Source organism: Pelophylax lessonae (genome assembly GCF_965119305.1).
Source record: "Pelophylax lessonae genome assembly, chromosome: 5".
NCBI lineage: Eukaryota > Metazoa > Chordata > Amphibia > Anura > Ranidae > Pelophylax > Pelophylax lessonae.
The window spans coordinates 562565406-562591919 of NC_138772.1; the positions used below are offsets into that span (position 1 = coordinate 562565406).

At 51.7% G+C, this 26514-nt stretch overlaps 2 protein-coding genes across 3 annotated transcripts in view; both read left to right on the forward strand.

The window, feature by feature from the left end:
- Positions 1–26514, forward strand: part of LOC309556128 (uncharacterized protein) — a 419953-nt gene that overhangs the window by 274463 nt on the left and 118976 nt on the right. The window lies entirely within an intron of this gene.
- The window catches only part of LOC309556124 (uncharacterized protein), a 43835-nt gene that overhangs the window by 9644 nt on the left and 7677 nt on the right, over positions 1–26514 (forward strand). The window contains exons 2-4 of one of the 2 annotated variants that reach the window (XM_082258471.1): positions 13216–13289; positions 13348–13449; positions 17839–17952. In XM_082258471.1, coding sequence (XP_082114597.1) covers positions 13386–13449; positions 17839–17952 — 178 coding nt within the window. In that variant the 5' untranslated portion in view covers positions 13216–13289; positions 13348–13385. Of the gene's footprint in view, positions 1–13203; positions 13290–13347; positions 13450–17838; positions 17953–26514 lie in introns of those variants that run through there. The other variant, XM_082258470.1, reaches the window with a different exon arrangement.

A 26514-nucleotide genomic window follows, 5' to 3' on the forward strand; every position in this document is an offset into this window, starting at 1 on the left:
CTTCCTTGTTATACAGTACAGGGCCCCCCCTTCTTCCTTGTTATACAGTACAGGGCCCCCCTTCTTCCTTGTTATACAGTACAGGGCCCCCCCTTCTTCCTTGTTATACAGTACAGGGCCCCCCCCTCCTTCCTTGTTATACAGTACGGCCGTAGGGCCCCCCCCCTCCTTCCTTGTTATACAGTACAGGGTCCCCCCCTCCTTCCTTGTTATACAGTACAGGGTCCCCCCCTCCTTCCTTGTTATACAGTACAGGGTCCCCCCCTCCTTCCTTGTTATACAGTACAGGGTCCCCCCCTCCTTCCTTGGTATACAGTACAGGGTCCCCCCTCCTTCCTTGGTATACAGTACAGGGTCCCCCCTCCTTCCTTGTTATACAGTACAGGGTCCCCCCCTTCCTTGTTATACAGTACAGGGCCCCCCCCCCTCCTTCCTTGTTATACAGTACAGGGTCCCCTCCTTCCTTGTTATACAGTACAGGCCCCCCCCCCTCCTTCCTTGTTATACAGTACAGGGTCCCCCCTCCTTCCTTGTTATACAGTACAGGGTCCCCCCTCCTTCCTTGGTATACAGTACAGGGTCCCCCCTCCTTCCTTGGTATACAGTACAGGGTACCCCCCCTCCTTCCTTGGTATACAGTACAGGGTCCCCCCCCTCCTTCCTTGTTATACAGTACAGGGTCCCCCCTCCTTCCTTGTTATACAGTACAGGGTCCCCCCTCCTTCCTTGTTATACAGTACAGGGTCCCCCCCTCCTTCCTTGTTATACAGTACAGGGCCCCCCCCTCCTTCCTTGGTATACAGTACAGGCCCCCCCCCCTCCTTCCTTGTTATACAGTACAGGGTCCCCCCCTCCTTCCTTGTTATACAGTACAGGGTCCCCCCCTCCTTCCTTGTTATACAGTACAGGGCCCCCCCCTCCTTCCTTGTTATACAGTACAGGGTCCCCCCCTCCTTCCTTGTTATACAGTACAGGGTCCCCCCTCCTTCCTTGTTATACAGTACAGGGTCCCCCCTCCTTCCTTGTTATACAGTACAGGGCCCCCCCCTCCTTCCTTGTTATACAGTACAGGGCCCCCCCCTCCTTCCTTGTTATACAGTACAGGGTCCCCCCCTCCTTCCTTGTTATACAGTACAGGGTCCCCCCCTCCTTCCTTGGTATACAGTACAGGGTCCCCCCTCCTTCCTTGGTATACAGTACAGGGTCCCCCCTCCTTCCTTGGTATACAGTACAGGGTCCCCCCCCTCCTTCCTTGGTATACAGTACAGGGTCCCCCCCCTCCTTCCTTGGTATACAGTACAGGGTCCCCCCCCTCCTTCCTTGTTATACAGTACAGGGTCCCCCCTCCTTCCTTGTTATACAGTACAGGGTCCCCCCTCCTTCCTTGTTATACAGTACAGGGTCCCCCCCTCCTTCCTTGTTATACAGTACAGGGTCCCCCCTCCTTCCTTGTTATACAGTACAGGGTCCCCCCTCCTTCCTTGTTATACAGTACAGGGCCCCCCCCTCCTTCCTTGTTATACAGTACAGGGTCCCCCCCTCCTTCCTTGTTATACAGTACAGGGTCCCCCCCTCCTTCCTTGGTATACAGTACAGGGTCCCCCCCTCCTTCCTTGTTATACAGTACAGGGTCCCCCCCTCCTTCCTTGGTATACAGTACAGGGTCCCCCCTCCTTCCTTGTTATACAGTACAGGGTCCCCCCTCCTTCCTTGGTATACAGTACAGGGTCCCCCCCTCCTTCCTTGGTATACAGTACAGGGTCCCCCCCTCCTTCCTTGGTATACAGTACAGGGTCCCCCCCCCTCCTTCCTTGGTATACAGTACAGGGTCCCCCCCTCCTTCCTTGGTATACAGTACAGGGTCCCCCCCCTCCTTCCTTGTTATACAGTACAGGGTCCCCCCTCCTTCCTTGTTATACAGTACAGGGTCCCCCCCCTCCTTCCTTGTTATACAGTTCAGGGTCCCCCCTCCTTCCTTGTTATACAGTACAGGGTCCCCCCCTCCTTCCTTGGTATACAGTACAGGGTCCCCCCTCCTTCCTTGTTATACAGTACAGGGTCCCCCCCTCCTTCCTTGTTATACAGTACAGGGTCCCCCCCTCCTTCCTTGTTATACAGTTCAGGGTCCCCCCTCCTTCCTTGTTATACAGTACAGGGTCCCCCCCTCCTTCCTTGGTATACAGTACAGGGTCCCCCCTCCTTCCTTGTTATACAGTACAGGGTCCCCCCCTCCTTCCTTGTTATACAGTACAGGGTCCCCCCCTCCTTCCTTGTTATACAGTACAGGGTCCCCCCCTCCTTCCTTGTTATACAGTACAGGGTCCCCCCCTCCTTCCTTGTTATGCAGTACAGGGTCCCCCCCTCCTTCCTTGTTATACAGTACAGGGTCTCCCCCCTCCTTCCTTGGTATACAGTACAGGGTCCCCCCCCTCCTTCCTTGGTATACAGTACAGGCCCCCCCCTCCTTCCTTGGTATACAGTACAGGGTCCCCCCTCCTTCCTTGTTATACAGTACAGGTCCCCCCCTCCTTCCTTGTTATACAGTACAGGGTCCCCCCCTCCTTCCTTGTTATACAGTACAGGGTCCCCCCCTCCTTCCTTGTTATACAGTACAGGGTCCCCCCCCTCCTTCCTTGTTATACAGTACAGGGTCCCCCCCTCCTTCCTTGTTATACAGTACAGGGTCCCCCCCTCCTTCCTTGGTATACAGTACAGGGTCCCCCCTCCTTCCTTGTTATACAGTACAGGGCCCCCCCCCTCCTTCCTTGGTATACAGTACAGGCCCCCCCTCCTTCCTTGGTATACAGTACAGGGTCCCCCCCTCCTTCCTTGTTATACAGTACAGGTCCCCCCCCTCCTTCCTTGTTATACAGTACAGGGTCCCCCCCTCCTTCCTTGTTATACAGTACAGGGCCCCCCCCTCCTTCCTTGTTATACAGTACAGGGTCCCCCACTCCTTCCTTGTTATACAGTACAGGTCCCCCCCTCCTTCCTTGTTATACAGTACAGGGTCCCCCCCTCCTTCCTTGGTATACAGTACAGGGTCCCCCCCCTCCTTCTTTGTTATACAGTACAGGGTCCCCCCTCCTTCCTTGGTATACAGTACAGGGCCCCCCCTCCTTCCTTGGTATACAGTACAGGGTCCCCCCCTCCTTCCTTGGTATACAGTACAGGGTCCCCCCCTCCTTCCTTTTTATACAGTACAGGGTCCCCCCCCTCCTTCCTTGTTATACAGTACAGGGTCCCCTCCTCCTTCCTTGGTATACAGTACAGGGTCCCCCCCATCCTTCCTTGGTATACAGTACAGGGTCCCCCCCTCCTTCCTTGGTATACAGTACAGGGCCCTCCCCTCCTTCCTTGGTATACAGTACAGGGTCCCCCACTCCTTCCTTGTTATACAGTACAGGGTCCCCCCCTCCTTCCTTGGTATACAGTACAGGGTCCCCCCTCCTTCCTTGTTATACAGTACAGGGTCCCCCCCTCCTTCCTTGTTATACAGTACAGGGTCCCCCCTCCTTCCTTGGTATACAGTACAGGGTCCCCCCCTCCTTCCTTGTTATACAGTACAGGCCCCCCCCTCCTTCCTTGTTATACAGTACAGGCCCCCCCCTCCTTCCTTGTTATACAGTACAGGGTCCCCCCCTCCTTCCTTGTTATACAGTACAGGCCCCCCCCCTTCCTTGTTATACAGTACAAGGTCCCCCCTCCTTCCTTGGTATACAGTACAGGGTCCCCCCCTCCTTCCTTGTTATGCAGTACAGGGTCCCCCCCTCCTTCCTTGGTATACAGTACAGGGTCCCCCCCTCCTTCCTTGGTATACAGTACAAGGTCCCCCCCTCCTTCCTTGGTATACAGTACAGGGTCCCCCCCTCCTTCCTTGGTATACAGTACAGGGTCCCCCCCTCCTTCCTTGGTATACAGTACAGGGTCCCCCCCTCCTTCCTTGGTATACAGTACAGGGTCCCCCCCTCCTTCCTTGGTATACAGTACAGGGTCCCCCCCTCCTTCCTTGGTATACAGTACAGGGTCCCCCCCTCCTTCCTTGGTATACAGTACAGGGTCCCCCCCTCCTTCCTTGGTATACAGTACAGGGTCCCCCCTCCTTCCTTGTTATACAGTACAGGGTCCCCCCTCCTTCCTTGGTATACAGTACAGGGTCCCCCCCTCCTTCCTTGGTATACAGTACAGGGTCCCCCCCTCCTTCCTTGGTATACAGTACAAGGTCCCCCCCTCCTTCCTTGGTATACAGTACAGGGTCCCCCCCTCCTTCCTTGGTATACAGTACAGGGCCCCCCTCATCCCTTGTTATACAGTACAGGGTCCCCCCCTCCTTCCTTGTTATACAGTACAGGGCCCCCCCTCCTCCCTTGGTATACAGTACAGGGTCCCCCCCTCCTTCCTTGGTATACAGTACAGGGTCCCCCCCTCCTTCCTTGGTATACAGTACAGGGTCCCCCCTCCTTCCTTGTTATACAGTACAGGGTCCCCCCCTCCTTCCTTGTTATACAGTACAGGGTCCCCCCCTCCTTCCTTGTTATACAGTACAGGGTCCCCCCCTCCTTCCTTGTTATACAGTACAGGGTCCCCCCCTCCTTCCTTGTTATACAGTACAGGGTCCCCCCTCCTTCCTTGTTATACAGTACAGGGTCCCCCCTCCTTCCTTGTTATACAGTACAGGGTCCCCCCTCCTTCCTTGGTATACAGTACAGGGTCCCCCCCCCTCCTTCCTTGGTATACAGTACAGGGCCCCCTCCTCCCTTGTTATACAGTACAGGGTCCCCCCCTCCTTCCTTGGTATACAGTACAAGGTCCCCCCCTCCTTCCTTGGTATACAGTACAGGGTCCCCCCCTCCTTCCTTGGTATACAGTACAAGGTCCCCCCCTCCTTCCTTGTTATACAGTACAGGGTCCCCCCCTCCTTCCTTGGTATACAGTACAAGGTCCCCCCCTCCTTCCTTGGTATACAGTACAGGGCCCCCCCCCCTCCTTCCTTGGTATACAGTACAGAGTCCCCCCCTCCTTCCTTGGTATACAGTACAAGGTCCCCCCCTCCTTCCTTGGTATACAGTACAGGGTCCCCCCCCTCCTTCCTTGGTATACAGTACAGGGCCCCCCTCCTCCCTTGTTATACAGTACAGGGTCCCCCCTCCTTCCTTGGTATACAGTACGGTCCCCCCCTCCTTCCTTGGTATACAGTACAGGGTCCCCCCCCTCCTTCATTGGTATACAGTACAAGGTCCCCCCCTCCTTCCTTGGTATACAGTACAGAGTCCCCCCCTCCTTCCTTGTTATACAGTACAAGGTCCCCCCCTCCTTCCTTGGTATACAGTACAGGGCCCCCCCTCCTTCCTTGGTATACAGTACAGGGTCCCCCCCTCCTTCCTTGGTATACAGTACAGGGTCCCCCCTCCTTCCTTGGTATACAGTACAAGGTCCCCCCTCCTTCCTTGGTATGCAGTACAGGGCCCCCCCTTCTTCCTTGTTATACAGTACAGGGCCCCCCCTCCTTCCTTGGTATACAGTACAGGGTCCCCCCCTCCTTCCTTGGTATGCAGTACAAGCCCCCCCCCTTCCTTGTTATACAGTACAGGCCCCCCCTCCTTCCTTGGTATACAGTACAGGGTCCCCCCCCTCCTTCCTTGATATACAGTACAGGGTCCCCCCTCCTTCCTTGGTATACCGTACAGGGTCCCCCCTCCTTCCTTGGTATACAGTACAGGGTCCCCCCCCTCCTTCCTTGGTATACAGTACAGGGTCCCCCCTCCTTCCTTTGTATACAGTAAAGCCCCCCCTCCTTCCTTGTAATACAGTACAGGGTCCCCCCCTCCTTCCTTGGTATATAGTACAGGGTTCCCTCCTCCTTCCTTGGTATACAGTACAGGGTCCCACCCTCCTTCCTTGGTATACAGTACAGCCCCCCCCCCTCCTTCCTTGGTATACAGTACAGGGCCCCCCTCCTTCCTTGGTATAGAGTACAGGGTCCCCCCCTCCTTCCTTGGTATACAGTACAGGGCCCCCCTCCTTCCTTGTTATACAGTACAAGGCCCCCCTCCTTCCTTGGTATACAGTACAGGGTCCCCCCCTCCTTCCTTGGTATACAGTACAGGGTCCCCCCCCTCCTTCCTTGTTATACAGTACAGGGTCCCCCCTCCTTCCTTGTTATACAGTACAGGGTCCCCCCCCTCCTTCCTTGTTATACAGTACAGGGTCCCCCCCCTCCTTCCTTGGTATACAGTACAGCCCCCCCCTTTTTCCTTGGTATACAGTACAGCCCCCCCCCTCCCTCCTTGGTATACAGTACAGGGTCCCCCCTCCTTCCTTGGTATACAGTACAGGCCCCCCCTCCTTCCTTGGTATACAGTACAGACCCCCCCCCTCCTTCCTTGGTATACAGTACAGGGTCCCCCCCTCCTTCCTTGTTATACAGTACAGGGTCCCCCCCTCCTTCCTTGTTATACAGTACAGGGTCCCCCCTCCTTCCTTGGTATACAGTACAGGGTCCCCCCTCCTTCCTTGGTATACAGTACAGGGTCCCCCCTCCTTCCTTGGTATACAGTACAGGGTCCCCCCCCCTCCTTCCTTGTTATACAGTACAGGGTCTCCCCCTCCTTCCTTGGTATACAGTACAGGGTCCCCCCCTCCTTCCTTGGTATACAGTACAGGGTCCCCCCTCCTTCCTTGGTATACAGTACAGGGTCCCCCCCTCCTTCCTTGTTATACAGTACAGGGCCCCCCTCCTTCCTTGGTATACAGTACAGGGTCCCCCCTCCTTCCTTGGTATACAGTACAGGGCCCCCCCTCCTTCCTTGGTATACAGTACAGGGTCCCCCCCTCCTTCCTTGGTATACAGTACAGGGTCCCCCCCTCCTTCCTTGTTATACAGTACAGGGTCCCCCCCTCCTTCCTTGTTATGCAGTACAGGGTCCCCCCCTCCTTCCTTGTTATACAGTACAGGGTCCCCTTCTCCTTCCTTGGTATACAGTACAGTGTCCCCCCTCCTTCCTTGGTATACAGTACAGTGTCCCCCCTCCTTCCTTGGTATACAGTACAGTGTCCCCCTCCTTCCTTGGTATACAGTACACGGCCCCCCTCCTTCCTTGGTATACAGTACAGGGTCCCCCCCTCCTTCCTTGTTATACAGTACAGGGTCCCCCCTCCTTCCTTGTTATACAGTACATGCCCCCCCTCCTTCCTTGTTATACAGTACAGCCCCCCCTCCTGTCCCCCCCTCCTTCCTTGTTATACAGTACAGGGTCCCCCCTCCTTCCTTGTTATACAGTACAGGGTCCCCCCTCCTTCCTTGTTATACAGTACAGGGTCCCCCCCCTCCTTCCTTGTTATACAGTACAGGGTCCCCCCCTCCTTCCTTGTTATACAGTACAGGGTCCCCCCCCTCCTTCCTTGTTATACAGTACAGGGTCCCCCCCTCCTTCCTTGTTATACAGTACAGGGTCCCCCCCCTCCTTCCTTGTTATACAGTACAGGGTCCCCCCTCCTTCCTTGTTATACAGTACAGCCCCCCTCCTTCCTTGGTATACAGTACAGGGTCCCCCCCTCCTTCCTTGGTATACAGTACAGGGTCCCCCCCCTCCTTCCTTGGTATACAGTACAGGGTCCCCCCCTCCTTCCTTGGTATACAGTACAGGGTCCCCCCCCTCCTTCCTTGGTATACAGTACAGGGTCCCCCTCTCCTTCCTTGTTATACAGTACAGGGTCCCCCCTCCTTCCTTGTTATACAGTACAGTGTCCCCCCCTCCTTCCTTGGTATACAGTACAGGGTCCCCCCTCCTTCCTTGGTATACAGTACAGGGTCCCCCCCTCCTTCCTTGGTATACAGTACAGGGTCCCCCCCTCCTTCCTTGGTATACAGTACAGGGTCCCCCCTCCTTCCTTGGTATACAGTACAGGGTCCCCCCTCCTTCCTTGGTATACAGTACAGGGTCCCCCCTCCTTCCTTAGTATACAGTACAGGGTCCCCCCTCCTTCCTTGGTATACAGTACAGGGTCCCCCCCTCCTTCCTTGTTATACAGTACAGGGTCCCCCCCCTCCTTCCTTGTTATACAGTACAGGCCCCCCCTCCTTCCTTGGTATACAGTACAGGCCCCCCCTCCTTCCTTGGTATACAGTACAGGGCCCCCCCTCCTTCCTTGGTATACAGTACAGGGCCCCCCCCCTCCTTCCTTGGTATACAGTACAGGGTCCCCCCCTCCTTCCTTGTTATACAGTACATGGTCCCCCCCCTCCTTCCTTGGTATACAGTACATGGTCCCCCCTCCTTCCTTAGTATACAGTACAGGGTCCCCCCCTCCTTCCTTGTTATACAGTACAGGGTCCCCCCCTCCTTCCTTGGTATACAGTACAGTGCCCCCCCTCCTTCCTTGGTATACAATACAGGGTCCCCCCCCTCCTTTCCTGGTATACAGTACAGGGTCCCCCCCTCCTTCCTTGTTATACAGTACATGGTCCCCCCCCTCCTTCCTTGGTATACAGTACATGGTCCCCCCTCCTTCCTTAGTATACAGTACAGGGCCCCCTCCTCCTTCCTTGTTATACAGTACAGGGTCCCCCCCTCCTTCCTTGGTATACAGTACAGTGCCCCCCCTCCTTCCTTGGTATACAATACAGGGTCCCCCCCCTCCTTCCTTGGTATACAGTACAGGGTCCCCCCCTCCTTCCTTGGTATACAGTACAGTGTCCCCCCTCCTTCCTTGGTATACAGTACAGCCCCCCCCCTCCTTCCTTGTTATACAGTACAGGGTCCCCCCCTCCTTCCTTGTTATACAGTACAGGCCCCCCCTCCTCCCTTGTTATACAGTACAGGCCCCCCCCTCCTTCCTTGTTATACAGTACAGGTCCCCCCTCCTCCCTTGGTATACAGTACAGGGTCCCCCCCTCCTTCCTTGGTATACAGTACAGGGCCCCCCTCTCCTTCCTTGGTATACAGTACAGGGTCCCCCCTCCTTCCTTGGTATACAGTACAGGGCCCCCCCTCCTCCCTTGTTATACAGTACAGGGTCCCCCCTCCTTCCTTGTTATACAGTACAGGGTCCCCCCCTCCTTCCTTGTTATACAGTACAGGGTCCCCCCCTCCTTCCTTGTTATACAGTACAGGCCCCCCTCCTTCCTTGTTATACAGTACAGGGCCCCCCCTCCTTCCTTGTTATACAGTACAGGGTCCCCCCTCCTTCCTTGTTATACAGTACAGGGCCCCCCCTCCTTCCTTGGTATACAGTACAGGGTCCCCCCCTCCTTCCTTGTTATACAGTACAGGCCCCCCCTCCTTCCTTGGTATACAATACAGGCCCCCCCCCTCCTCCCTTGTTATACAGTACAGGGCCCCCCCTCCTTCCTTGTTATACAGTACAGGGCCCCCCCTCCTTCCTTGGTATACAGTACAGGGTCCCCCCCTCCTTCCTTGGTATACAGTACAGGGTCCCCCCCTCCTTCCTTGGTATACAGTACAGGGTCCCCCCTCCTTCCTTGGTATACAGTACAAGATCCCCCCTCCTCCTTTGGTATACAGTACAGGGTCCCCCCTCCTTCCTTGGTATACAGTACAGGGTCCCCCCTCCTTCCTTGGTATACAGTACAGGCCCCCCCCTCCTTCCTTGTTATACAGTACAGGGTCCCCCCCCTCCTTCCTTGGTATACAGTACAGGGTCCCCCCCTCCTTCCTTGTTATACAGTACAGGCCCCCCCCTTCCTTATTATACAGTACAGGGTCCCCCCCTCCTTCCTTGGTATACAGTACAGGCCCTTCCCCCTCCTTCCTTGTTATACAGTACAGGGCCCCCCTCCTTCCTTGTTATACAGTACAGGGTCCCCCCTCCTCCCTTGGTATACAGCACAGGGTCCCCCCTCCTTCCTTGTTATAGAGTACAGGGTCCTCCCCTCCTTCCTTGTTATACAGTACAGGGCCCCCCTCCTTCCTTGTTATACAGTACAGGGTCCCCCCCTCCTTCCTTGTTATACAGTACAGGGTCCCCCCCTCCTTCCTTGTTATACAGTACAGGGCCCCCCCTCCTTCCTTGTTATACAGTACAGTGCCCCCCCTCCTTCCTTGTTATAGAGTACAGGGTCCCCCCTCCTTCCTTGTTATACAGTACAGGCCCCCCCCTCCTTCCTTTGTATACAGTACAGGGTCCCCTCTCCTTCCTTGTTATACAGTACAGGCCCCCCCCCTCCTTCCTTGGTATACAGTACAGGGTCCCCCCTCCTTCCTTGGTATACAGTACAGGGTCCCCCCCCCCTCCTTCTTTGGTATACAGTACAGGGCCCCCCCCTCCTCCTTTGGTATACAGTACAGGGCCCCCCCTCCTTCCTTGTTATACAGTACAGGGTCCCCCCCTCCTTCCTTGGTATACAGTACAGGGCCCCCCCTCCTCCCTTGTTATACAGGACAGGCCCCCCCCCTCCTTCCTTGTTATACAGTACAGGGCCCACCCTCCTTCCTTGGTATACAGTACAGGGCCCACCCTCCTTCCTTGGTATACAGTACAGGGTCCCCCCCCTCCTTCCTTGTTATACAGTACAAGGTCCCCCCCTCCTTCCTTGGTATACAGTACAGGGCCCCCCCTCCTTCCTTGTTATACAGTACAGGGCCCCCCCCTCCTTCCTTGGTATACAGTACAGGGGCCCCCCCTCCTTCCTTGGTATACAATACAGGCCCCCCCCTCCTCCCTTGTTATACAGTACAGGGCCCCCCCCTCCTTCCTTGTTATACAGTACAGGGCCCCCCCTCCTTCCTTGGTATACAGTACAGGGTCCCCCCCTCCTTCCTTGGTATACAGTACAGGGTCCCCCCCTCCTTCCTTGGTATACAGTACAGGGTCCCCCCTCCTTCCTTGGTATACAGTACAAGATCCCCCCTCCTCCTTTGGTATACAGTACAGGGTCCCCCCTCCTTCCTTGGTATACAGTACAGGGTCCCCCCTCCTTCCTTGGTATACAGTACAGGCCCCCCCCTCCTTCCTTGTTATACAGTACAGGGTCCCCCCCCTCCTTCCTTGGTATACAGTACAGGGTCCCCCCCCTCCTTCCTTGATATACAGTACAGGGTCCCCCCCTCCTTCCTTGTTATACAGTACAGGCCCCCCCCTTCCTTGTTATACAGTACAGGGTCCCCCCCTCCTTCCTTGGTATACAGTACAGGCCCTTCCCCCTCCTTCCTTGTTATACAGTACAGGGCCCCCCTCCTTCCTTGTTATACAGTACAGGGTCCCCCCTCCTCCCTTGGTATACAGCACAGGGTCCCCCCTCCTTCCTTGTTATAGAGTACAGGGTCCTCCCCTCCTTCCTTGTTATACAGTACAGGGCCCCCCTCCTTCCTTGTTATACAGTACAGGGTCCCCCCCTCCTTCCTTGTTATACAGTACAGGGTCCCCCCCTCCTTCCTTGTTATACAGTACAGGGCCCCCCCTCCTTCCTTGTTATACAGTACAGTGCCCCCCCTCCTTCCTTGTTATAGAGTACAGGGTCCCCCCCTCCTTCCTTGTTATACAGTACAGGGCCCCCCCCTCCTTCCTTGTTATACAGTACAGGCCCCCCCCCTCCTTCCTTTGTATACAGTACAGGGTCCCCTCTCCTTCCTTGTTATACAGTACAGGCCCCCCCCCCTCCTTCCTTGGTATACAGTACAGGGTCCCCCCCTCCTTCCTTGGTATACAGTACAGGGTCCCCCCCCCCTCCTTCTTTGGTATACAGTACAGGATCCCCCCCTCCTCCTTTGGTATACAGTACAGTGTCCCCCCCTCCTTCCTTGGTATACAGTACATGGTCCCCCCCTCCTTCCTTGTTATACAGTACAGGGTCCCCCCCTCCTTCCTTGTTATACAGTACAGGCCCCCCCCTCCTCCCTTGTTATACAGTACAGGGTCCCCCCCTCCTTCCTTGTTATACAGTACAGGGTCCCCCCCTCCTTCCTTGTTATACAGTACAGGCCCCCCCCCCCTCCTTCCTTGTTATACAGTACAGGGTCCCCCCCCTCCTTCCTTGTTATACAGTACAGGCCCTTCCCCCTCCTTCCTTGTTATACAGTACAGGGTCCCCCCTCTCTCCTTGGTATACAGTACAGGGTCCCCCCCTCCTTCCTTGTTATACAGTACAGGGCCCCCCTCCTTCCTTGGTATACAGTACAGGGTCCCCCCTCCTTCTTCATTATGCAGTACAGGGTCCCCCCTCCTTCCTCATTATACAGTACAGGGTCCCCCCTCCTTCCTTGTTATACAGTACAGGCCCCCCCTCCTCCCTTGTTATACAGTACAGGGCCCCCCCTCCTTCCTTGTTATACAGTACAGGGTCCCCCCCCCTCCTTCCTTGTTATACAGTACAGGCCCTTCCCCCTCCTTCCTTGTTATACAGTACAGGGTCCCCCCTCTCTCCTTGGTATACAGTACAGGGTCCCCCCCTCCTTCCTTGTTATACAGTACAGGCCCCCCCTCCTTCCTTGGTATACAGTACAGGGTCCCCCCTCCTTCCTTGTTATACAGTACAGGGTCCCCCCCTCCTTCCTTGTTATACAGTACAGGGTCCCCCCCTCCTTCCTTGTTATACAGTACAGGGTCCCCCCTCCTTCCTTGTTATACAGTACAGGGTCCCCCCCTCCTTCCTTGTTATACAGTACAGGGTCCCCCCCTCCTTCCTTGTTATACAGTACAGGCCCTTCCCCCTCCTTCCTTGTTATACAGTACAGGGTCCCCCCTCTCTCCTTGGTATACAGTACAGGGCCCCCCCTCCTTCCTTGGTATACAGTACAGGGTCCCCCCCTCCTTCTTCATTATGCAGTACAGGGTCCCCCCTCCTTCCTCATTATACAGTACAGGGTCCCCCCCTCCTTCCTTTTTATACAGTACAGGGTCCCCCCCTCCTTCCTTGTTATACAGTACAGGGTCCCCCCCTCCTTCCTTGTTATACAGTACAGGGTCCCCCCTCCTTCCTTGTTATACAGTACAGGGTCCCCCCTCCTTCCTTGTTATACAGTACAGGGTCCCCCTCCTTCCTTGGTATACAGTACAGGGTCCCCCCCTCCTTCCTTGTTATACAGTACAGGGCCCCCCCTCCTTCCTTGGTATACAGTACAGGGTCCCCCCTCCTTCCTTGTTATACAGTACAGGGTCCCCCCCTCCTTCCTCATTATACAGTACAGGGTCTCCTCGAAGGTATTTTCTGTGTCCTATCTCTGCCATCTTCTCTCTTCCTGTGTTCCCTCCCTCCAGTGTTGTCCTGGTAGTGATGTCATCGTCTCTCTCTCCTCTGCACTGTGATGTCATCGTCCCTCCAGCACTGTGATGTCATCGTCTCTCTCTCTCTCCTGCTCTGTGATGTCATCGTCCCCCCAGCGCTGTGAGGAGGATCCTGCGTAGAGTTTATATGGACGCACACAAAGATGGCGGAGGGCGTCCTGCAGGGGAGGGATGATGGAGACTTTGACCTGGACCTCTTCTTCTTTGGTGAGTAACATTCATCTTCTCTATTAGTGGGGGAGTATTATTGATCCTCTATAGATTGGGGGAGTATTATTGATCCTCTGTGTAATGGTGGAGTATTATTGATCCTCTGTGTGGGTGGAATATTATTGATTCTTTGTGTGGGTGGAGTATTATTGATCCTCTGTGTGGGTGGAGTATTATTGATCCTCTGTGTGGGTGGAGTATTATTGATCCTCTGTGTGGGTGGAGTATTATTGATTCTCTGTGTAATGATGGAGTATTATTGATTCTCTGTGTAATGATGGAGTATTATTGATCCTCTGTGTAATGGTGGAGGATTACTGATTCTCTGTGTAATGATGGAGTATTATTGATTCTCTGTGTAATGATGGAGTATTATTGATTCTCTGTGTAATGGTGGAGGATTACTGATCCTCTTGGATCTTTCCATAACTCCTAGTCTGTTCCTTCTACTGTCCCTGACACCCCCTATTGGTCATTACATCCAGCTTGCCAAGAGGGTCTGTACCCCACACCCACGTACAAGATCAGCTATTGTCTGCTGGTCGGGATCCTGTGGGTAGCAAATTTTGGGGTACAGCGTATCCAGTGAGGGGCCTCCCCCGTCCACCGTAGGCCAATTAGATTCAGTATTTATCATAGTAATAGGAAACACAAGGATAATATAAGAACACTGAATTTCAAAAGAGCCGATTTCCCAAAACTGCGCTCTCTGCTAGAAAATATCAAATGGGATAGAACCCTGGGAACAAAGAACACGGAGGAAAAATGGGAGTGCTTCAAGAGCATACTAAACAAAGGGATTGGCCAGTGCATTCCAAAGGGAAATACATTTAAAAGAGCAAAAACCAAACCTGGGTGGATAAACTAAAACATAAAAATGCATATTAATACTAAAGAAAAGGCAATCAAAAAATACAAGACTGAGGGGTCATTGGCAGCATTTAAGCATTACAAAGAGTGTAATAAGAAATGTAAAGACGAAATCAGGGCGGCTAAAATAGAACACGAGAGACATATAGCGGAGGAGAGTAAAAAGAACCCCAAGAAGTTCTTTAAGTATATAAACAGTAAGAAAGCGAGGCCAGAACACATTGGCCCCATAAAAGATGACAAAGGAAAAATGGCCACTGAGGACACAGAAAAGGCGGAAGTGTTAAATAATTTCTTTTCTTCAGTCTTCACAAAGGAATCGGGGGGCTACACGAACCTAGCTTGTAAGGCCGATCTAAACAACACACCTCAGGAAATACCGCTATGGCTAACAGAAGATAGACTTAGAGCTAAACTAGAGAAACTTAACATAAATAAATCACCGGGACCGGATGGCTTGCACCCGAGGGTTCTTAAAGAGCTCAGCCAGGTGATTGCCAGACCATTATTCTTGATCTTTAAGGATAGTTTACAGACGGGTATGGTGCCAGCTGATTGGAAAAAAGCCAACGTGGTACCAATATTTAAAAAGGGGCCGAGATGTATCCGGGTAACTATAGGCCGGTCAGCCTAACATCAGTAGTCTGCAAGATTTTGGAGGGGATGTTAAGGGACCACATACAAGACTTTAGTAATGAAAACGGTATTATTAGTAGTAATCAGCATGGATTCATGAAAAATCGTTCTTGCCAAACCAATCTATTAACCTTCTACGATGAAGTGAGCTGCCACCTAGATAAAGGAAGGCGTGTGGATGTGGTGTATCTGGATAATGGAAGGTCTGTGGATGTGGTGTATCTGGATAAAGGAAGGTCTGTGGATGTGGTGTATCTGGATAAAGGAAGGTCTGTGGATGTGGTGTATCTGGATAAAGGAAGGTCTGTGGATGTGGTGTATCTGGATAAAGGAAGGTCTGTAGATGTGGTGTATCTGGATAAAGAAAGGTCTGTGGATGTGGTGTATCTGGATAAAGGAAGGCCTGTGGATGTGGTGTATCTGGATAAAGGAAGGTCTGTGGATGTGGTGTATCTGGATAAAGGGTGGCCTGTGGATGTGGTGTATCTGGATAAAGGAAGGTCTGTGGATGTGGTGTATCTGGATAAAGGAAGGTCTGTGGATGTGGTGTATCTGGATAAAGGAAGGCCTGTGGATGTGGTGTATCTGGATAAAGGAAGGTCTGTGGATGTGGTGTATCTGGATAAAGGAAGGCCTGTAGATGGGGTGTATCTGGATAAAGGTAAGCCTGTGGATGTGGTGTATCTGGATAAAGGAAGGCCTGTGGATGTGGTGTATCTGGACTTTGCAAAGGCCTTTGACACCGTTCCCCACAAACGCTTACTGTACAAACTAAGGAAGGTAGGTATGGATCATAAGGTGAGTACCTGGATAGAGAACTGGCTCCAGGGGAGAGTACAGAAGGTGGTGATTAATGGGGAGTACTCGGATTGGGCGGGTGTGTAAAGTGGGGGTCCCCCAGGGTTCTGTCCTGGGACCAATCCTGTTTAATTTATTCATAAATGATCTAGAGGAGGGGATATCTAGTACAATCTCAGTATTTGCGGATGATACTAAACTAAGCATGCCAATATCTTCTATGCAGAATGTGGAAACCTTACAAGCGGACCTGAACAAAATAACGGGGTGGGGGAGGGGGGCAACTACATGGCAGATGAGGTTTAATGTTGAAAAATGTAAAGTAATGCACTTGGGGGCCAGAAACCAGAAAGCAAGCTACTCACTAGGGGGGGAACCTCTGGGTGAGTCTAGGATGGAAAAGGACCTGGGGGTACTGGTAGACAACAGGCTTGGTAGTGGCATGCAATGCCAAGCCGCTGCAAGCAAAGCCAACAGAATACTGGGATGTATAAAAAAGGGGATTCACTCCAGAAATAAAGAGATTATTCTCCCGCTCTACAAGACTCTGGTCCGGCCACATCTGGAGTATGCTGTCCAGTTCTGGGCACCGGTCCTCAGGAAGGATGTGCTGGAACTGGAGAAAGTCCAGAGGAGGGCAACAAAAATAATTAGGGGAATGGAGGACATCAGCTATGAGGAAAGACTACAAGCACTGAACCTTTTCTCTCTGGAGAAAAGACGATTGAGGGGGGATATGATATCAATGTACAAATACTGTACTGGCGACCCGAGCATAAGGAACAAACTATTCAGAGAAAGGGAATACAATAAGACACGTGGCCACTCACTAAAACTAGAGGAAAGGCGGTTTAACCTTAAAATACGTACGGGGTTCTTCACTGTCAGAGCAGTAAGGATGTGGAATTCGCTTCCACAAGCAGTGGTATCGGCAGGGAGCATCGATAGTTTCAAAAAACTATTAGATGGGCACCTTAAAGACCACAACATACAGGGGTATACAATGTACAACTAACAGGGATATATAATGTACAACATACAGGGGTATACAATGTACAACATACAGGGGGTATACAATGTACAACTAACAGGGATATATAATGTACAACATACAGGGGTATACAATGTACAACATACAGGGGGTATACAATGTACAACATACAGGGGGTATACAATGTACAACATACAGGGGGTATACAATGTACAACATACAGGGGTATACAATGTACAACATACAGGGATATACAATGTACAACATACAGGGGGTATACAATGTACAACATACAGGGGGTATACAATGTACAACATACAGGGGGTATACAATGTACAACATACAGGGGTATACAATGTACAACATACAGGGATATACAATGTACAACATACAGGGGGTATACAATGTACAACATACAGGGGTATACAATGTACGGTTAACAGCAAACACACACACATCATAGGTTGAACTGGATGGACTGATGTCTTTTTTCAACCTCACAAACTATGTAACTATGTAGGCTTGGGCTTCCCCTGTCCATCGTAGGCTTGGGCCTCCCCGTCCATCATAGGCTTGGGCCTCCCCCATCCACAGTAGGCTTGGGGGGCCCCTCCTTTCCACCGTAGGCTTGGGGGTCCCCCTGTCCACAGTAGGCTTGGGGGGCCCCCCTGTCCACCGTAGACTTGGGGGGCCCCCCCTGTCCACCATAGGCTTGAGGCCTCCCCATCCACCGTAGGCTTGGGGGCCCCCCTGTCCACCATAGGCTTGGGGGCCCCCCTGTCCACTGTAAGCTTTGGGCCTCCCACCTGACCACAGTAGGCTTGGGTCCCCCCGTCCACCGTAGGCTTGGGCCCCCTCATCCACCGCAGGCTTGGGGGCCCCCCTTTGTCCACTGTATGCTTGGGGGCCCCTCTGTCCACCGTAGGCTTGGGGCCCCCCCATCCACCGTAGGCTTGGGGCCCCACCTTGCCCACAATAGGCTTGGGCCCCCCCTCTCCACCAAGAATCTTGAGTAGAAGAATGTCACATATGATCTTCAGAACGTAATACAATTCACATTACTCACAAAAGTTTATTTTTTTTCCTTCCAGGAGCAGAACCTTCAGCAGTGCCATCGGAGATTGCGCCCGCGTTAGAACGGGGGGCGGAGCATTGTGCTGTGAATGGTCAGACGACTACAGCAACCACAGTACATGGCACATCTGGTGAGTGATGCCAATACACCCACAGACTACACTGTCACCAATACTGGAGAGATATTCTGCAGGATTACTCTAGGAGGAGATCACACAATACATAATGTTTTGGGAAAATATAAAAGATGATATGCCGGGTAAATAGATACCAAACATGTCACACTTCCGGGTTACCATCACTGAGCTGATCCGTCTTTGTTTGGCTCTCTGATCAGCAGGTGGAAGCGCCAGCTGGTTGATCAGGACTCCTGGTGGGATGGGACCCCCAAGTTGGGCAGGGAGGTCCCCTCCCGCTGCTTGTAAACGCAATGCAGCTTGCTGGTTAGCTTCTGGGATTTCCCAGCCGACCCCCAGCTCTAAAAAACTGTATCTGGGTGATGCCTGCAGCTGCATCCCGGTACAACCACTGAAAGTCCAGCGATGTACCAGAACATCGCTGGTCGGCAAGTGGTTAAGCCCTCTAAAAGGACAGGTTTGGGCCTAGTCCATTCTTGTCCTCGCTCTCCCTCCTTTTATGTAAGGTGTACCTCGTATTAGGAACACCTTACAGCACCCTGTGCTTCCTTGGGACCCCAGCTTGGCTTTCTACAGAAACCCCCCTTTCAGGAATATTTCCTTAGGTGATCTCTCCTGCAAAGTGGCCTTTTTATTGGCCATGCCATCTGTTATACATGTCTCCTGGTCTTGCGGCTTTGCTCCAGAGCACCCTATAGAGGTCTTTTACCCTAGATCCTCCTTTCCTCCTAAGGTGGTCTCAGTCTTCCACCTCATTGAGGACGTAGTCCTTCCATAATTATGCCTTGCTCCAAAGCACACTATGGAGGTCTTATACCCCAGACCCTCCTTTCCTCCTAAGGTGATCTCAGTCTTCCACCTCATTGAGGACGTAGTCCTTCCATAATTATGCCTTGCTCTAAAAAACACTATGGAGGTCTTATACCCCAGACCCTCCTTTCCTCCTAAGGTGGTCTCAGTCTTCCACCTCATTGAGGACGTAGTCCTTCCATAATTATGCCTTGCTCCAAAGCACACTATGGAGGTCTTATACCCCAGACCCTCCTTTCCTCCTAAGGTGGTCTCAGTCTTCCACCTCATTGAGGACGTAGTCCTTCCATAATTATGCCTTGCTCTAAAAAACACTATGGAGGTCTTATACCCCAGACCCTCCTTTCCTCCTAAGGTGGTCTCAGTCTTCCACCTCATTGAGGACGTAGTCCTTCCATAATTATGCCTTGCTCCAAAGCACACTATGGAGGTCTTATACCCCAGACCCTCCTTTCCTCCTAAGGTGATCTCAGTCTTCCACCTCATTGAGGACGTAGACCTTCCATAATTATGCCTTGCTCCAAAAAACACTATGGAGGTCTTATACCCCAGACCCTCCTTTCCTCCTAAGGTGGTCTCAGTCTTCCACCTCATTGAGGACGTAGTCCTTCCATAATTATGCCTTGCTCCAAAGCACACTATGGAGGTCTTATACCCCAGACCCTCCTTTCCTCCTAAGGTGGTCTCAGTCTTCCACCTCATTGAGGACGTAGTCCTTCCATAATTATGCCTTGCTCTAAAAAACACTATGGAGGTCTTATACCCCAGACCCTCCTTTCCTCCTAAGGTGGTCTCAGTCTTCCACCTCATTGAGGACGTAGTCCTTCCATAATTATGCCTTGCTCCAAAGCACACTATGGAGGTCTTATACCCCAGACCCTCCTTTCCTCCTAAGGTGATCTCAGTCTTCCACCTCCTTGAGGACGTAAACCTTCCATAATTTATGCCTTGCTCCAAAAAACACTATGGAGGTCTTATACCCCAGACCCTCCTTTCCTCCTAAGGTGATCTCAGTCTTCCACCTCATTGAGGACGTAAACCAAATCACATCCATGCCCTGGACTTCAAGTGGTTAAATCAGGATGGCGGCTGCAGCTACAGGCTTCATCTCATTATGAGGCGATTCTTGTAAAAGCCATCTGATTGGCTATCAAGCCAGTGCCTCTCCAGGCTCCACCATTCCACTGGCGAGCCCAGAACGAAGCCAGGACTTCAGCCAGCTGACCATAGAGCTCGTCAAGGAGTGGAAGGTCCCTGATCACCTCTATGGTATAGGAAGGGGCGAGTATTTTTAACTCTTCTGGGTTCTCCCGATGTGAACGGCGCCATTTTTAAATTGCGAAAACGTCTGATCACACCAATCCTGGTGCAATTAGAAGCTTTTAAGGGCAGAGGAGACCTCTGTGGTCCAGATTTCTCCATAAAGAGTAGCTGTCACTGCCTGTTGCTGTCACCAGTGATGTTTAACCACTTGCCTACTGGGCACTTATACCCCCTTCCTGCCCAGGCCAATTTTCAGCTTTCAGCGCTGTCACGCTTTGAATGACAATTGCGCGGTCATGCTACACTGTACCCATATGAAATTTTTATCATTTTTTTCACAAAAATAGAGCTTTCTTTTGGTGGTATTTAATCACCTCTGGCTTTTTTATTTCTTACAAAAAAAAAGACAGAACATTTTGAAAAAAAAAAGTTTTTCTCCTTCACTGATGTGCGCTGATGAGGCGGCACTGATGGGCACTGAGAGGCTGCACTGATGGGCACTGATGAGGAGGTACTAATATGCTGCACTGATAGGCGACACTGATGAGCACTGATAGGCGGCACTGCTGGGCACTGAGAGGCGGCACTGATGGGCACTGATGGGTGACACTGATGGGTGGCACTGATGGAGACTGACGGGTGGCACTGATCAGCACTGATGGGCAGCACCATCAGTGCCCACACTCAGTGCCCAAAGTGCTGCTAGTCAGTGCCCATCAGTGCCTAGATGAGCAGGCACTGATGGGCACTGACTGGCAGCACTATGGGCACTGACTGTGGGCACTGATGGCGGGCACTGTGGGCAGTTGTTGTATTTTTTTCCCCTCTTCTGTAATCAAGGCACTGATGATCGGTGCCCTGATTACATTCCTCTGTGTCCCCTTACCTCTGATCGCCTCTCCTCTTCCTCACACTGCAGTCTCTGTGTGAGGAAGGAGCGCTGGCGATGAGAGATGAGAGATATGTTTACATATGAGATCATCTCTCATTGGACGGGCCGATCACGTGGTAAATGGGCGCTGTGATTGGCCATTCACCACGATCTGTGATTGGCTGTGTCCAAGGGACACGGCCGACACAGATTTTCCCCGATGCACGCTCCTCGCAGCAGCACGCGGGGAGCCTGTTACTGGGAGGCCGTATAAAGACGGCCTCCCGGAAATTAGAGCCCGCGCTGTAGCCGTACTTCGGCTATAGCGCGGGCCGGAAATAGTTAAATTCCTTCTCACAGCAATAAAAGCGATTTAAAAAAAAACACAGAAATAGTATTAATTGTTTAAAATTTTTATTAACCACTTGCCGACCAGCAGCCGTAATTTTACTGTGGCAATTAGAAACGACATACCTGTAAGTTGCTTCCTGAGACAGCTAGTGGGGGTCCGCGAGCGCTGATTGGCCACAGGGGGAGCGAATCAGCGTCAGCCTGGCACCCGCGATCGCTCCCCGTGGAGACAGAACGGCGGTCTGCCATTGTAAACACGGCACAGCGCTGTTCTGTCAGTAATGAACACAGGGATTCAGCAAGCCCACCCCCCACACAGTTAGAAAGCACCCCCTAGGGACACATGTGACGGTACTCACTGTCACTGGGAGTGAAAGACAGATAATTAATGGTTTGGATTGCTTCAAGTGGGACAGTAATATTTGTCAGCAATATCTCCCAAGGAAAATTAAGATTTAATCCCACTTTACACTGTGAGACCTATAGCCTGTTGCCATGAAGTCTGCAACTCCTAAATAATCATAGCAATGCTTAGATGTGTATTCCATGTACTTCAATGTAAGCGACGGACAGACTGTCATTTGCAGTCTTGTCCTATTGTCTATCTATTGAGGTGGGATGTGGATTGTGTTAAGTCTGTCTGTCCCATTGTTAAATGTTAATGACCTCACATATTTTTCTGTCCAGATGGCTAGATAATTAGTTCAGGTTAATTCTATTTCTGTACACAATTTCATCTGCATATGATAATGTAATCAGGAAACCCCTGACCTGTGTGTGTTAATCTGATCAGTAGGGGGAGGTCCATGCTGTATATAAATTCTGTGTGACTGTTCAATAAAGAGAAGATTCCAGAACAGGCTAATTGTCGGCTAGCTTTGTATGGGGGCGGCTGGGAAAATCTGGTATATATGTTCATGACTGGGAGGAAGCCGTATACTGACAGAAGTCCACAAACACAGTGTGGGTCGGTGGTTCTGTTACAACACATTTAACCCTTTTATCGCCCCTGGTGTTAACCTTTTCCCTGCCAGTGTCATTATTACAGTGACAGTGCATATTTTTAGCACTGATTACTGTAGTAATGTCACTGGTCCCCCCCAAAAATGTAAAAAATGTCAGTTAAGGGTCCGATCTGTCCGCCGCAATGTCGCAGTCCCGCAAAAATCTCAGATCGCCGCCATTACTAGTAAAGAGAAAAAAATAAAAATGACATAAATCTTTCCCATAGTTTGTAGACGCGATAACTTTTGCGCAAACCAATCAATATACAGTTATTGGGATTTTTTTTTACCCAAAATATGTAGCAGAATACAAATTGGCCTAAAATGATGAAAAAAATAGATTTTTTGATTGATCGGGGAAAAGGAAATGCTCAGGGCCTGGCATGAGTCTGTTAGTTGGCAGTTTAGTGAGAATTTTGAAATCTAGGATAAATGAGGAGACCGGCCTATATGAGGACTTAGACATAAGAGGGGCCTAGTGGGCTGAGAGATGGGCTTTCCAACCTCTCTAAGGTAGGCTGTGTTCTATAGGCCCTCCCAATGTCTGCACCCACACAGTACCCCAAACAATTTGTCCGGAACACAGCGTTACTCACCCAGCCAACCTCTGCCTCTCTTGTAGAACATACCCGCCACTGGGGAGAAGTGTGGACTGGCCCTTCCCCTGGGAGTCCTTTCAGCTGCTGGAGAGAAGACAGGGTGGTGGGGCTCACTTCATCAGACTGTTGGGGATCTGGGCCGACTGTCCAGCATCCCTGGGATATATAAGTGAAGACTGTAGTCCCATCCACTACCACAGGAACTCCATCTTTTGTTAGTTGAGGGCAGAGTGAACTTACATAGGTAGTCAACCTGATTTCCATTCTTGGCCGCAGGAAAGGGTTGTCTTCAGTAGGTGTGGGGCAGAGGTCGTTGACTCTCTGTCTAGCTGCCAGCGCTTCAGCTGGGTGTAGAAGCTTCACTTCATCAGCTTGTCCCTGGGGGGATGGGCCGATTGCCACAGCTTCCTAGAACTCTGTAGCTGTTGCGGGTGCTGGGCAGAGGTTGGTAGCACTCTGCCCTGTTGCCAGCACTTCGGCTGGGGACTCCACATAATCCGCTCCGGCTAATTGTTGGGGAGGGAGACCGGCTTCTTCCGCTCCCAGACTGTGGATCTCTCGCTGGGGAGGAAGGATGACCACCTTCTTCTCCAAACTCTGTAGCTGCCATTGGGGAGTGACCGTTTCCTCTGCTCTGACTGACTGTTTGGAAGGGAGGACGACAACCTCCTCTCTCTTCTCCCCCTGGATCCTGATCTGCTGTTGGGGATTGATCACCACCTTCTCACCCTGGGTCTCTGGAACTGCCACAGGTGTGGGGCAGAGGTCTTGGACCCTCTGTCCAGTTGTCAGCACTTCAGCTGGAGAAGTTTCTTGTAACTCCCCAGATGCTGCTGGCAGGAAATCCCATGTCCCTGTCAGTGGTGTAGGAGAAAGGCCGGCTGCCTCTTCTCTCAGGGAGAGTGAAGATGCTGTTGGTGTTGGGCAGAGCTCAGTGATGTTAGGCACTGATGCCAGCTGTTCTGCAGGAAAGTAAACTGGAAAGTCAGTGGCCTTGCAATTGTTGCAGGCAGAGGTCAGCAGCGCTATGCCTGGATGGCCTATGATGTTCCTCCTCAACAGAAAAGTCTATTATATCCTCAGTCTCTGGAATTGCTGAAAGTCCAGGGCATGGGCTGGTGGCACTTGGGCTCAGTGCCAACACTTTGGCGGGTGATTTATCATCCATATCATCCTCCGATGGAAAGTCCATTAAATCTGTGATCCGTGGTTGGGGAATGAAGATGGCTTCCTCTTCTCCCGTACCTTTATACAGCAGCTGGACAGACGCATTCCTCCATCCAAACTCGTCCTGTGCAGAAACAGGTTAGTCAAGGTGAGTCAGCACTTGCTGCATCCGCCATAAGACTTCCGCATCCAAAACCGTGGGTGCAGGTGAGCAAAGCCACTATTACTGTGCCACATTGCCGACTCTTTAGTCAGGATTTCTGGATTGTCAGCTGGTACTTCTGGGTATTCCCAGGCAAGGGGAGCCCAGGCCCGGCGCTGAGCAGAGTCTATCAGCCTTCTGTAGGCGATCTCCAGCTCCCATTGCTGATTGTCTAGAAATTCCAAATCTTCCAGTGCACTTCCAAGACATTCAGCATCTGTTCTCTGTATTCCAAGATTTCCTCCACATGCCACTCCAAATCGCTCCCAAAGTCGGGGTCCTCAGACAGCCTCTCTAATAACAGCCCCAGGCCCGCTGTAGCAAAAGCTTTTCGTTGGGCTGTCGTCTGCTGTCCATGGGCACACTTGGGTTACATACCAGCAGAGAGCTCTATAGCTCTCATCCAACCGCATCTCCGCCTGGACCAGCCTGCTTAACTCAGCTTTCCATTCCTTGTGCGGTTGTCTCTCCAAAAACACCATTCGAACTTCGTACTGTGACCAGTATCTTTTCCTGGATGGAGGGAAGGATTTTTCCCTGGTGTCGCTGCTCACGGGCTAGCACTTCCTTCCAGAGTTCCCAGCGGATTGAATCACACCATCCTAGCAGGACCTTCTCCGACACTGGTCCCCTGTGCTGTATCCGCATCTCTCGCAACCTCCTTCCGAATTCCTCGCCTTGGCGGCTGATATCTGTACCTCTCCCCTTCTGCTATCCGGACCTTGGATCCCAGTGGAGGTTTGGATGTCCCAGACTGCAGGAAGCATCCCACCGTTTGCCAACAATGTAATGGAACCACTGACCCACACTGTACTTGTGGGCTTCCGTCAGTATACGGCTTCCTCGCAGTCATGAACATAGATATCAAATCCTAGCCGCCCCCATACAAAGCTAGACGACAACTTAGCTTGTACTGGAATCTTCTCTTTATTGAACAGTCACACAGTTTATATACAGCATGGACCTCCCCCTCCTGATCAGATTACCACACACAGGTCAGGGGTTGCCTGATTACATAGTAGATGAGGTTGAATAAAGACAATAGTCCATCCAGTTCAACCTGTGTAGGTGTGTGTAGCTGTAATCATCTCACATAGCCCTGAATGTTCTGATCCTTGAGATGTAAGTCTAAGAGTCTTTTGAAAGCCACCATACTTCCCGCAGAAACCACCTCTTGTGGTAGAGAATTCCACAATATTGTAGCCCTCACAGTAAAGAACCCCCCACGTTGCCTGAGGTTAAAACGCTTCTCCTCTAATCGCATTGTATGCCCTCGAGTCCTCATGCAATCCCTTCGAATGAACAGCTTTTTTTCTAAGCTGAGATCCCCATTGAGATATTTGTAAATTGCTATCATGTCCCCCCTCAGGCGTCTCTTCTCCAGGGAGAATAAATCAAGCGATTGCAGACGCTCTTCATAATTAAGGTCCTCCAATCCCCTAATCAGTTTAGTTGCCCTTCTCTGGACTCTCTCCAGCTCCAACACATCCCTCCTGAGGACTGGCGACCAGAACTGGACAGAATACTCTAGATGCGGTTGGACCAGAGTTTTATAAAGTGGAAGGATTATAGTCTTATCTCTGGAATACATCCCTTTCTTTATGCATGCTAATATTCTGCTGGCTTTGGCAGCTGCCGCTTGACATTGCATGCTATTGCCTAATCTATCATCAACCAAGACTCCCAGATCTTTCTCCATTTTTGATTTTCCCAAGGGTTCCCCTCCTAACGTGTATTGTGCTTTTATGTTTTTAGTCCCCAAGTGCAAAACCTTACACTTCTCCACATTAAACCTCATTTGCCATGTCGTTGCCCACTCCGTTATTTTGTCCAGGTCATTCTGTAAGATATCTGCTTCATGCTGTGCAGTTATTGCCCTGCCCAATTTTGTGTCATCTGCAAAAACTGATATCGAACTCCTGATCCCGACCTCAATGCTGTTTATGAATAAATTGAACAAGGTTGGTCCAGGACTGAGCCTTGGGGGACCCCGCTTACTACCTCAGACCAGTCTGAGTATGCGCTATTTATTACCACCCTTTGGACACGCCCTTTTAGCCAGTTCCGTATCCAAGAGCAAACCCTGCTGTCGATGCCTGCAGACCTTATTTTATAAATTAAGCGCTTGTGGGGAACTGTATCAAATGCCTTTGCGAAATCTAGGTACACCACATCCACTGGTCTCCCCCTATCCAAGTACACCACATCCACTGGTCTGCCCCTATTCAGGTACACCACATTCACTGGTCTGCCCCTATCTAGGTACACCACATCCACTGATCTGCCCCT